Below are 13,622 nucleotides of genomic sequence, written 5' to 3'. Positions count from 1 at the left end.
TCAGAGAGAGCAAAGAGGCACTCAGCAAACACGTTCATCGTGTTTTCCATGTTCTGCGGGAGGATGCAAGTCATTTACCAAATCGCACAACAATTAAACATATATTGTAAGCATGACATTTAAGCGAGTCTGGGTTGTTAGACTTGTTTTTATGTTATTTAATTACAAAATGAAAATTATGTTTCATAGTTAATGACTTATTATCCTATCAAAGTCACTTTAATATTTAATAACTGATCTAATGCCACATTAAACATTTTTGTGTGTTTAAGTATCAACTTTTAAGGAGGAAAATATTTCATATTAATGTTATATAATGAAAGTGGCATCTTACCATATATTTCTCTAGGCTGCACGTTCAAAACCCTAAATGTAACTTGCTGCTAAGCCTCTGTAAATATTAAACGTGAGCGCCCACGTGTGGACAGAGTGTGTCTGACACCAACACGTCAACTTGAATTTCATCCTTAAAAAAAGGAAAATTCTCTCATAATTGAAACAAGCCTTTCTTTAGCTGAACACAATATCTGTCACTTTATATACATAGGCCACAAAATATTCAAGCTTAAACACATACCAACCACATCACACAGCCACCAATTATACTTTGTTTATTGAGCCCGAAACATAACATTTTCTCACGCAGGTATGATTTTTATTCAGAAGACATTTATCAACCCATGGGAGTCATTACTTCAATAATGTATACATTAATCAAGTAATCCAAACAGTTTAATAAATGTCCTCCGAATCAAACAACAATGTGGGGGGGAAACAGTGGTGGGATGTTTATAGAATTGTAACTTTGTGTTCGGGCAACGAAATGGTCAGAACATAAGGATGTGGTTTTAAAGACAGGGCTTTAGTCTAATCCCACACTAAAATGAATGTTGATCTTAACTGAATAGCAACTTGCTCTGACATATGTTAAATGCCATTGTTTGGTCTCAAGATGGACACCAATAATGTTTTGTCAAATGCAAGTTTATAAAAACGACTTAAATCTCATAATTTTAAGACATAATCCTGACTGAAGATAAACCCTCTCTGTGAAACCGGGCCTAGAAGTTTTAACCACAACACAATAAAAAAGGAGAAATAATAAATAAAAAATGTAGAAGTATATTAATATGAAACTAAAAAATGAAGGATGTAGACGTTTTAGCAGCAACACTGTGCAAGGTAAAGTGTAGTTGTGCAGAAGTGTAAAGTACATTAAAGCAAGAGCACACACAGGGTACACTATAATTCTACATAGATTAAATTGTTTGTCTTTTAAAAGTAAAAGGTATTTTCCTGGACTAATGGTTTAATGTTGAAAAATAAACTATTATAAGATTATTATCAGGATCAGTTGGGAAGAGGAAGCTTCTATTTTTTGAGGGGTAATTTTCTCCCTCTCTATATCTTTCCACTATAAGTCGATGTCGGTCTTTTGTATTCAACTGTCCAATTTTGGTGAGCTCGTGCAAATTGTAGCCTCTTTTACCTATTTGTAGTGGACATGAGTGGTACCCGGTGGGGTCTTCTGCTGTTGTAGCCCATCCGCCTCAAGGTTGTGGCTTCACAAATGCTTTGCTGCATACCTCGGTTGTAACGAGTGGATATTTCAGTCAAAGTTCCTCTTCTATCAGCTTGAATCAGTCGACCCATTCACCTCTGACCTCTAGCATCAACAAGGCATTTTCACCTGCAGGACTGCCGCATTACTGATGTTTTTCCCCTTTCACACCATTCTTTGTAAACCCTAGAAATGGTTGTGCGTGAAAATCCCAGTAACTGAGCAGATTGTGAACTACTCAGACCGGCCCGTCTCAAAATTGCTTAAATCACCTTTCTTTCCCATTCTGACATTCAGTTTGGAGTTCAGGAGATTGTCTTGACCAGGACCACACCCCTAAATGCGTTGAAGCAACTGCCATGTGATTGGTTGATTAGATAATTGCATTAATGAGAAATTGAACAGGTGGTCCTAATAATCCTTTAGGTGAATGTATATAGAGGGAGAGAGAGAATTTTGACGGTACCAACAAAATTAATATAAAAGTGATTGACAATTAAATCTATGGATTACCACGTAAAGCAATTTTCGCCCACGCTGTTGCTCTTCTTTCTAAAAATTTGCGCATATTGCCATGGTGAATTGTGCTATCTTTGCTTAATTGATGGCTTTTTAAAGCCGCGGTGCACTCGTGTAACCTAGGGTGAACTTACTCAGAGTGGATTGAACTCATTGAAATCAGCTATTCTGAAACAGAAAACTCTGAGTAGCAATTCTCTGAGTAAATCAACTCCAAGTTCACATTTTAACTCGGTGTTGGTTGAACCTCCTTATTGAAACGGCCCCTGGATCATATGTGATGGTTTATTATGTTTGTGTGGCCGGCACTTTAAGTTTGTTTTGTTTATTTTATTAAAAGTCTGTTATATGTACGCCGGTTCCCACCTCCTTCCTTGTCTTGGACTTTGCTACAATCTGTTTTCGAAGAGATTTGCATGTGAATTTATTAAAAATAACGTAATGTCAAATTGCTGCTGCTGGCAGCGAGGACCGCCGTTAACACTCGCACTCAAGACGCGCACAAACGCTGAAACCCGTCCATCTAGCACGTGTTTACATAAAAAACGGTGGGAAAGCAGCACTGCGGCATAGAAAAACACTCTGTCGAATGGTCACTGTAGCTTAACAACTATATAGGTTTGTCTCCTCGAAATGTGCATTTGTGGATACTAAATTTGGCTAGAAAAAGAAAACAAATTAATTCAATAATACTCCTTGTGAAAAGACATAACTGTAACCCATTTTAAACCCATGCACACATTTCCAACGAATTACCCAATTAGAAACCACATGGGGAGCCCACCTGGGTTCACCCATGTAGGTCCTATCTGGGTCACCCAAGTGGGCCCCAGATAAGATGCCCAGTCTGCACCCCTGTAGCCCATTTACAACCCATGTGGGCCCCACATACACGTGTTTGCTGCTCACAGTACGCACATACCTTGTTCAGTTATTAGAGTGGTCTGTACAGTAATGAAAACAGGTCACGCCACAACAAAACGTGCACTCACACAAATGCTCCCAAATACATTTTGAAGTCACATTGGTTACATTTAGGGAGAGTATGCGATTAAAAGACTCGCCCAAATGTATGGAGCATATGCAATTTCGAGCCCAATCTCACCCATCATGCCAATTGCGTGAGGATATGTGTGCTGGAGGTACGCTATTATCACATATTCCGCATTAAAGTGCCCCGCGCACTTGGAAGGGCAGATCCATTGAAGTCGAGTTCTGGAGGGAGATGAACTGCTGTTTTCGTAAATATTTTCGTACATAATGAATGCAGTAATAAAAACAACACAGTTTTCCCTTATCTGTACCCTTCCTGCAGTTACTTTCAAGGGCAGAAGACGCGTTTGGAATGCGACTTATCGAGTATTTATTTATTTGAAACGTGAAGGCGCCAAGGCGGGCCAGGAAAAGGTGACTGACGGGCCTCCTGCCCGCGGGGCGCCATTTGACCAGCCCTGCAATAGCATGTCTGAGGCTCACACCAAGCATCACAATGTAGCTTACAATCGCACACGACCTGTCTTGTAAACTGATCGATGTCAATTTATTCCATTATTTATGTCTGAAAGCTCAGCGCACCTACGTCAATGATTTGCCTCTACAGTAGCCTAAAGCAAAGTTCACCAAAAGTCCCATTGTTGGATATAGTGTAAGTGAAAAGAAGACATGGCCTCCAAAATATTCACATGTACAGCTCGTTTACTCCGCCACTGCTTGCACAAACACCGGCGTGTTTTCCGCGTCGATCCGGTGCGGCGGCTGTGTTACGGAACCCAGCAGATGGCCGCAGTCGGGTCAGCTGTTCGCACCGTGGACCTTCGGAGCGATACCGTCACCAAACCTGGAGCTGCCATGCGCAAAGCCATGGCGGAGGCAGACGTCGGAGATGATGTGTTTGGAGAGGATCCAGTTGTTAATGGTTAGAGACACAACATTAAAATATTTTAAAATGTTTTAAACGTATACCAGCATTTTTATATGTGTTAAATACTTTTTAAAGATAGCCTACTTTATTTTTACTCATATATAGAGAGATACTCCGTTTTCAAACATTTTCCAAAATCATGTTTGTTTTTATGTTATCATGTTTTGCTTGTTTTATTGTGTCAAGGCTTAAAGCAACTACAATTGTCCGAGTCAATGCCAGTCTGCAGATTTGGCCAGTTAGTGTGTTTCTATATCTGAAACTATCAAAAAGTCTGCAAGTGTATGATGTCTAGTTTAAAAAAGTCTTTTAGTATGTTCCATCCATTAGCTGTATTTTCTTTTAAGTTATTTTGGCTTAAATAGAAACAAACCAACTGCAGTTTGATTTATATTAAGTGGAATGCACAATAAAAAAATTTTTTTTTTTAAAACTTCATATAATCTTTAAGAAACACTTCACCATGCTGAAAAAATACAATAACATTACAAATTCAAATGCTTTCAACCATCTGCTGTTTACCATTAAAACCATTGCACAGTTACTTCAATGCTTTGCGTTTTATAGTGTCCATTCAAACCAATACAATAGTCCATTATAAACATTAAATGCGTTCGAATTTCTGATAAGGTTTCTATTGTTTTTTCAGTTTTAGATGGTTTAATATGATTATCCTGATCTACATTTTCTAGTGACTATCTCTAGCACGATATGAGTAAGAGTTTGTGCCTACTAGCCTGGACTTTGTTCCCTTGATTTTAGCACCTTTTACATTTTGGTGCCTAGTAGTCACATTTTCAATACTTGTATTTTACGGTATAGCTAAATTGCAAATAAAGAGGTGCCAATACGTGGACTGACAGCATGTTTAAAAAAACATCCCATGTGAAGATTCATGATTTGGTTGAGAAAACATCAATGTGTTGCAGTGTTGTATGTATTTTAATGAAGTATCCAAATATGGTATTTTATTCAGTCCTTTATTGACAATTTGTAGGTGTGTCCAAACCTTCTACTGTAATTGAATAATACATATCTAAACATCATATACGTCAAATTGTTTTGTCACTCCTACAGAACTACAAAAAGAAGCTGCTGAAATGTTCGGCATGGAGGAAACTTTATATGTCCCCACAGGAACGATGGGTAATCTCATTGCAGGTACGACTGCACCACGATACCCAGAGCTATTAATAAAGAGAGCTTACAATTGTGTCTTGGGGTTAAAATGAACATAATGTGATGCTTTTTTTCTCTCTTTGGACCACAACTCTGCTTGAGCACTACCTCTGGGGATTTAAATCACATGTTTTTATAAATGATACAGTTTTTTATTGATAAAAACTATATATTTATTATTCACGGAATTTAGTTATTGTTCACACCAGATTAACATTCAATGTAGAGCAGAACTATTATTCCCAACATGTTTTCCTCTCTGACGCATATTTTCTTTATCTGTGTCTCTGTCAGTTATGGCGCACTGCAGAGAGAGGGGAGATGAGATGCTATTAGGTGACCTCTCTCATATTTATATCTATGAGCAGGGTGGAAGTGCACAGGTATGAACAATGGAGTGATACATTTCTCTTTTTAAAGGATAGTTCACCCAAAAATTTGCATTACCCATTGCATTACATACAATACTTCTTCTGCAGAACACAAAAGAGGATACCACGGAGACATTTCTCCTAATATTTTCTTTTGTGTTCCACAGAGTCAACAGAGGTTTTGGGTGGCATAAATTATGACAGAATTTTCTGTTTAGTTTGAACTATCCCTTTAACTTCAGATTATTAATTGTTATTTATTAACAGTCTGTGTAATATTCAGCGTATTCAGAAATACACACACACACTTTTGGGCATTGCGGATCAAATGAAATAATGTAGTCAGTCTTTTGGGAAAGTTTTTTTCCAAATGTCTACAAAGGGTCAAAAGTGTTTATACTTGACGAAAAGCTCATTATCTCGAAATGTTGTCTTTCTCTGTCTTAATAGCTCGCAGGTGTCCATTCTGTTGCGTTGACTACACTTGCCGATGGCACGTTCAACCTAGACCGGCTGATCTCCAAGATCCGTCATGGTTACCCTAACCCGCACTACCCACGCTCTCGCCTGGTGTGCGTGGAAAACACGCACAATATTCAGGGAGGGCGAGTACTCCCTCTCTCGTTCCTGCAGGAGGTAAGTGACCTGAACATTGGTTCATGAATTGTGCGTGATAGAGAATATAGTGACGGGTGGGGAGCAATCCTGTCTGGCAACATTCTTTTAACAAATGCGTGTTTAAACAAAACATCACTGCAGAACAAAATAGGTGTTGTGCAACGGTTTGACAAGGCCACTTCCTGTCAGTTGCCACTAGCTACACATACACAAGACATATAAATCGATATCGAATGTTCGATCTGCAGTCGTTCGGAAAGTAAAAACTCGAATTTCGTAAATTGCGCTTTGCAGGGAATAAATATAGTGAATGCATGATAAATTGTGAACACACAAAATTATATATTATTGAGGTAGAGCAAAATGCATGGGTGGTATTTGGTGCAAATGATGAGAGAATTGCCTCCTCACGCAGGAGTTATTTAAAAATGATACAAAGCTCTTTAACAAAGCTGGTTGCTTAGCACATATTTGTACCCGTGCATTTCTGTGACAGCCTTATTGTTAAACATTTTGTTCACAAAAATGAAAGTTTTTAGCAACCCCTGGATTGTGACTCATGCAATATATTCAAGCATATGAATGGCTTTGGTAGAAAAAACAAAAGCATGCATATCGGCTCAAAGTGGGTGCCTGGCCAAGAACTATCAGAGCAGAAAAGCCTGTATTATACAGTATTTGATGTCTGTATAAAGTAGACACCAAAGCTCCAAAATACCAAAAATTCAATAATGGACTATCATGGAAATGTTACAGTTTTTGAGAATGCAGGCTCTTTTGAATTTATATTAAATTAACTATTATATTCCATTACACTATAAAAGTCGTGACCCATGCCGTTTTTCTCCATCAGAGGGTGCACACGAAGGATGCATTAGTTCAGTTAGACATTCTCAATTTGTTGCCATAAAACGCATCAGTGAAATAACAAAGCATGCACGCAAACACAGGATAGCAACAAAATATTTTCTGTCTACTCTCTGTTGTAAATATATCTCATGTTCTAATTGTTAAGGCATGATTTTAATCCAAACTAAAAAATTATGTTACATTGTCAACAATTTAAAGCAGTATTAGAATTTCGTCTTTGACCCACATAAATAAATACACAACATGGCCAAAGGTATATGGACATCTGCTTTGTATTGATGGGTTTTCCTATTTTAAACTTTTCAGTGAAGACAAATCTACAACATTGAATGACCAAAGAATTGCGTGTAGTCAAATTCATAGCATAAAATTATTAGCTGGGTCTGGTTTGCCTGGCCTGCACAAAACCCAGACCCGACTGTAAGTGTATGTTTCTCTTGTTCAAAGCTTCGGTCTGTGGCTGATAAGTTTGGTCTGGCAGTACATATGGATGGAGCGAGATTAATGAATGCTGCTGTGGCTCAAGGTGTCCGCCCCTCTGATATATTACAGCATTGCCACTCTGTCAGTGTGTGTCTGTCCAAGGTGAGTGCTACTATATATTCATATGACTCTCTTAGCTGTTCTGCTTCAGTTAGTTCCACTTCCTATGGAAATTTTAGTGTAAGGCATGACTTGATTGTGCATGGTCCTAAAAAAGTCAGATTTTCACTTCTGACTGTCGAAGGAAATGAATTGGAAATGGAAAAATATTCTAATTATATTATATTCAGTGGGGAAAAGAAGATGTCTGAGAATAAATAACATCGGCCAAATTGTAAAGCTCACAGAAAAGGAGGATATTTTCTCTAACAGAAATAACTTTTTAATACAATGAACCACACAATTGGCACCACAACAAACTTTTTTTCTGGATTAGTGACATCATGAATCCCAAAATTTACATTGACCCTCCCCCCTGGAACACGGATATGGTAATTGACGGGACATCTGAACGCAAACCAAGGGGTAGACCAATCACAAAAGACAGGCACAGCTTGACCAATCAGACCAGTTTTTAAATAATCAAGATGACAGTGTAAAACACAGGTGAAATATGTTAAAATATAAATAAAGCATTGTCTGGCACATCATAAACACTTTGAAAATCAGGCATAATAGGATCCCTTTAACTTCAAAGTATGAATGTGACTTTAAATAAAATAGTTATCCCTTCAAAAAACTACTTAAAACTCTTCCGCGAATACTTGACAGACAAAAAACGTACACAAACCCTCTTCTCTCAACAGGTAGTGGTCTAGCTTTTGTTGAAACTAGTAACTTTATATTAGCACCTGTACTATTGCTCTTTTATGACATATCGCTTATTGCTCCCCGAACTCTTTGTAAGTCGCTTTGAATAAAAGCGTCTGCTAAATGACTAAATGTATATGTAAATTATGAAAATTAGATTTAAAAACATAAGAACAAGGAACCAATCAGAGCAGATTTACACACTAATGCAATAAACATAACTTTACTTTTGTATGCTGTCTATATAAATGCTACAAAATTGCCAATCTAAGAAAATAACACAAACAGACTAGAGTGATTTTTCTGCCGTGTGAAGTGCTTTTTCCAGTAATTTCCATGTCCAGAAAAGTTACTTGAATCATTCTCAACACAAGCCTCCCAGTTTCAGTCCATAGACCTCAGGGTTTCTCACTGGAGAAACAGACCGTGCACAGTTTCTCACTGGAGAATAGTTTAAGTGTTGGAGGCATTGAAAAGTGACCTTGTTGAAGTCAGTGCTCAATACTTTATAACCTGCACGCTGGAGGTGTCTCACGCATCTATATAATCAAGCCTTATTTTTATTCATAGCATCAAAAGTGTAACCTTTTCTTCTGATGACACGCTTGTAATCATATCTGGGAATTGAAACGACACCACTCATTATTCCCCATCATATCCAAGATCATCACACACATGCACACACACAGTCGATTGAAGAAACCCTGGAGAAAAAAACGAATCATTCTCAATCCTCAGCAAAATCCTTAGAGAAGATGTCAACAAGCGTATTTGCATTTTAATTACGCCGATTCTTTCAGTCACAAAGACTTTCTCCTTCTCTTTTGTAAAACTACATTAAATGTAATTGGGGCTTATAGACAAATGTATGAATGTGAATATCAAATCTGTTCTCACCGTCAATTCCAGGCGATATTATAACAATCGTGTACTTGAATTCTCATACATTTTTACAGCTGTTTTGTTGTTGCTGTCACATTATAACTGAGGATAAAATAATTGAGTGATGTGTATTTAAGAAGGAGTTTTCATTTATGTTTTTCATTGTACTTTGCACATACATAAATACTTGAATGTATAAATAAGTACATACTGTGTTTGAGAAGTTGTCTTGCTGTAAGCCTGCAGTGTTTATTGAACGAAGGTCTATGTGCACATGCATTGTGTAAGATATGTGCATGCATGCATGTAAATGTGCATGCATATTCCAAACGTTGTGTATCAAATTAATTTAAGTGCCATCTATGAAAACACGCATCTATTTAATGCAATACAGTACAAATATCCTATAGTAATATATGTATACATATAAGGCTATCAACGTTAACACGGAAACGCATGCGATTTTGTTAAAAATATTGTTTGCCATTAACGCAACATCCATTTTTCTGTCATCATTGTCTAGCGTCACATTATATTATCAGGCTCTTATTCATATAAAAGCCTTTAAACTATTTGGGCACGATTTGAAATGGTTGTATTGACACGTCTAGTATAGATTGACAGCTTCCTGCTGTGGAACACCGCTCAACATGACAGCGGTCCCGTCGGGTGTACACATATATGGTAAGCCGATGGTGTCACATTTACGCTATAGATTAATCGCGTTTATATCCATATTTGAAGGTGTTCTAAACTGTATTTTTGCTAACAGCCATTAAATAATCACCTTAATGCAATTTCGCAATAACGCATACATTTCATTATCATGCGCCCACTCACATTACCTATGGGACATTAACACCAATTCCTTCACATCACAATATAACACAGCCAAAGTCTATGCCAAATGCCATGCCATTTACCTCCAATATTGTGATGTAAAGGAATTGGTGTGAATGTCCCCTAGAGTGGCCGCGTGCTAATGAAATTTAAGTGCGCATGTGATGGGCGTTAAGGTGATTATTTAAAGGCTGTATCTCACGAAAAGGGTGCGATTAATTGCGCAAAAAATGATTAATCTATTGACAGCATAATACAGAAACGCAAGGGCTCATTTGATCTCAATTGATGTTTGGCAGGGACTGGGGTCACCTGTGGGAACCATACTTGGTGGGTCAAAAGACTTCATACAGAGAGCAGTTCGTATCCGCAAGGTACTTGGTGGCGGAATGCGGCAAACGGGCATCTTGGCAGCAGCTGGCATGATCTCCCTTTCAGACCTGATTGGCAGATTGGAGGAGGACCACAGGAACACCAAACGCTTTGCTCAAGGTGACAGAACCCCACTGAGTTCCTTGAACTCTCAACAATACTATATGTATATTTCATCTCCACACAGCAACCGTCACCAACATACACTTTTAAAGCAGAAATGTACTTTAAAGGGAAAGTTCACCCCAAAATGACAATTCTGTCATAATTTACTCACGCTTTTGTCATTTCAAACCTGTATGAACAGAAAAGAAGATATTTAGAAGAATGTTGGTAACCGAACAACAGCGGTTCCCATTCAATTCTATTGTATAGACACAAAACCAATTCAAGTGAATGGGTGCCGCCGTTGTTTGTGTACCAACATTCTTCAAATTATCTTTTGTGTTCTGCAGACGAAAGTAAGTTGTTTCGGCATCCAACAATTTTGCAGTATAGATTGAGAAAGGGGGAAACGTTTGTATACGTCATAGCAGTTTTATTTTACAAAACAAACATTATGGCTTTATGTGGCTGTACGGTCAACAGAAAATCGGCCATCCCGTCGCTCACCCTTACCACCGAAACGGAAGTGAACACACCCAAAAACACATGATTACATAAAACCAATAAGAAAAGGAAAATGAATTAATGCCCCTACTTAAGTCATACAGGTTTGAAAAGACAAGAGGGGGAGTAAAACATTTCTGAAATTTCATTTTTGGGTGAGCTTTCCCTTTAAGAGAGTATTGTTATATAAACTTGCTGTAAACTAATGCTCTTTAAATTAGACCTAGATTATGCATATAAGAAAATGAATTGCAGAACTTGTAGTCTATTATTAATTACAATTGTTAATTACAAAATGACCTAGAGGACAGTAAAAGTAAAAAATCTATTTAAATGGCTCTCACGTTGTCTCATGTAGCACTTGCAGAGTGTGACCCTCCTTTGTACCAGCTGGACCTGGCATCCGTGGAAACCAACATCCTGAGGTTCCGTGTGCAGGATGACTACATGACCTCAGATGAGTTCTGTGAGCGGATGGCTGTAGTTGATGAGGAGGAGGTAAAGGCTCTAGGCCAGGGGGTCCGGGTGTTGATGTTCCCTCACATCGGAGGTGCAATAAGGGCTGTGTGGCATCTGGACATCAGTGAGGAAGACACTGAGCTGGCTATACAGAAGGCTCAGTTTGTGGCCCAACAACTCATGCTGACGTCTGTCAGAGCAGGATGAGAAATATTCTCGACCCATCACCATTTTGGTGCCTTTACACCATTTTTAAACTCCTGCTTAAAGGTTTTAACTGAACTAAAACTCCAAATTATATAGCATTGCACTCCGGTTTGAAAATCCAACCAAAACTTGCACTTTATAGAGTGGTGTTATGCCAATTCAACTTGGTGGTCGGTTAAAACAGCCCAAATGACACTAGTGTTTTAATGTTTTCTACAATAAATTGTTCTTATTAGATTTGAAATTTTTCTTGTGTTCAATTGCATACATTGTGCACCAGAAGTGGTGTGAAGATTAAAAAAAGCAAGCAAAGCACCTGTGATGATTTTCTAGGTTTATTATTTTCATCACATGTTACATAAGTGTTCTCCATGTAATGATGCGGTGCAGACTGTGCAGAGACATCGTCATGACGACAGCAGCAAATGCATTTACTGCAGGACATATCTATCCAAAGATCAGAGCCACTGCCCAGTCCTGGGTGACAATTCTGTAAACAATACAGCTTTAATCTATTTTAGGTGCATGTTCGTTCTTATCTTTAAAGGTCCAATGTATGTATTTTAGTGGCATCCAGCAGTGAGGTTGCGAATTGCAACAAACGAATAACTCCCTCCAGCGCTCCCCCTCCCTTTCGAAGCACTATGCTGATACAGTATCCACAATTACAGTATTTACGGAATGAATTACTATAGTCAGGAAAAGAGTGTTGTATGTTTCTACAGTATATACATTCGTACAAAATCTTAAAATTTTAAGAATATTTGGATGTGAGGGAAGCACAAAGTCAGCCCGTTAATATCAGCTATATGTGATCAATTTGAGCTTGTTTATGGCTGTGTAACTTACGGAGGCTTCAACAACAGAACGTCTCTGAAAAGATTCTCACAATTGTGGAATGTGGGTTCAGATGCATGGACTATAAGCTGACAAAATTGCAACAAAATGCAATTTCTGTACAACTTAATGACATAAAACATTTAAAGATGGCCAGTCATTTCATCAAAGGAAGCGGTTATTTACACGAATCAAACATCATCAATTTCAGTTTGGAAAGAAGCATTCAGGCCTGCATTTTGTGTCTTCAAACAACAAGGCATTTCAATGATAATTAAACACTATAGGTTGCCTTGTTCCCCACTTGTTAAATTTTCTTTTCACACCTGAAAATGAACTTGATTTCTTGTCTCCACAAGAGAGTGCGTTACAGCAGAACCCCTTATGGTCACTTTCATCCTGTTATCATAATTAAACCCACTGCAGGACTCTTGTTTAAGCCATGTTAGATATTACAGTCACACAATCTGTCAAGAGTTCCAGTTCTCTGTAAATTTGCACTTTTGATCCTGTGGTTTAGTAACAGGATTAGGGAAATTACTCTAGAAAAAAAGTTTTATTGTGTTAGTTAGCTGTATTCTTTTAGAAACGACAAACTGCAGATTCAATCGATATTAATTGAAATGCACAATAAAAAACTGAGTTGTCTCATCTTGGAACCAAACTCTTTACGTTATTTGTCTGTTAGTCAGGGAAAGTCCAGCCTTTGGATAAACAATATCTTTATACTGAAATTTTTTTGTAACACCAAAGTTCACAAAGATCACATCCAAAAGGTCACATCTACAATTATGTTGAAGGATATCTGACTAGAAACAATGTTCTCTGCTTGTGGCATTAATCAAAAACAGAATAATATGTGGCACGATTACAATAAAACTCTTTTTGACAGGACCGTAACAAATATATGACAGATATAACAACAGATACCAATCAAGTTAAAGTGCAACGCCGTCAAGAACACAAATAAAAACACAAATACTTTCGACTGAAACTGAGAAACTGTTTAAAGAAAAAACAGCAGTATTTACAAAAGCAACAACATATTTTCCATCTCAGGGATTGTTAACTTATAAACAAAATC

At 37.8% G+C, this 13,622-nt stretch overlaps 1 protein-coding gene across 1 annotated transcript; it reads left to right on the top strand.

The window, feature by feature from the left end:
• The first annotated feature begins 3,478 nt into the window (after positions 1-3,478).
• Positions 3,479-13,199, top strand: tha1 (threonine aldolase 1). The gene is made up of 7 exons (XM_079475779.1): positions 3,479-3,995; positions 5,079-5,162; positions 5,475-5,563; positions 6,002-6,187; positions 7,487-7,624; positions 10,354-10,546; positions 11,394-13,199. Exons 1-7 carry the CDS (start codon positions 3,743-3,745, stop codon positions 11,699-11,701), a joined length of 1,251 nt encoding a protein of 416 aa, XP_079331905.1. The 5' UTR covers positions 3,479-3,742; the 3' UTR covers positions 11,702-13,199.
• Positions 13,200-13,622: the final 423 nt, after the last annotated feature.

This window comes from Barbatula barbatula, assembly GCF_947034865.1.
Source record: "Barbatula barbatula genome assembly, chromosome: 16".
NCBI classification, from domain to species: domain Eukaryota; kingdom Metazoa; phylum Chordata; class Actinopteri; order Cypriniformes; family Nemacheilidae; genus Barbatula; species Barbatula barbatula.
The sequence above is the reverse complement of the archived record's forward strand: the minus strand, read 5'-3'. Positions and strand labels throughout refer to the sequence as shown.

Bases quoted from the DNA above. Each gene is read 5' to 3' on its own strand.
- tha1 (XM_079475779.1), top strand. From the start codon at position 3,743: ATGGCCTCCAAAATATTCACATGTACAGCTCGTTTACTCCGCCACTGC. The intron at 5,163-5,474 runs GTACGACTGCAC...TGTCTCTGTCAG, and splicing joins GATGGGTAATCTCATTGCAG to TTATGGCGCACTGCAGAGAG. The intron at 7,625-10,353 runs GTGAGTGCTACT...GATGTTTGGCAG, and splicing joins TCAGTGTGTGTCTGTCCAAG to GGACTGGGGTCACCTGTGGG.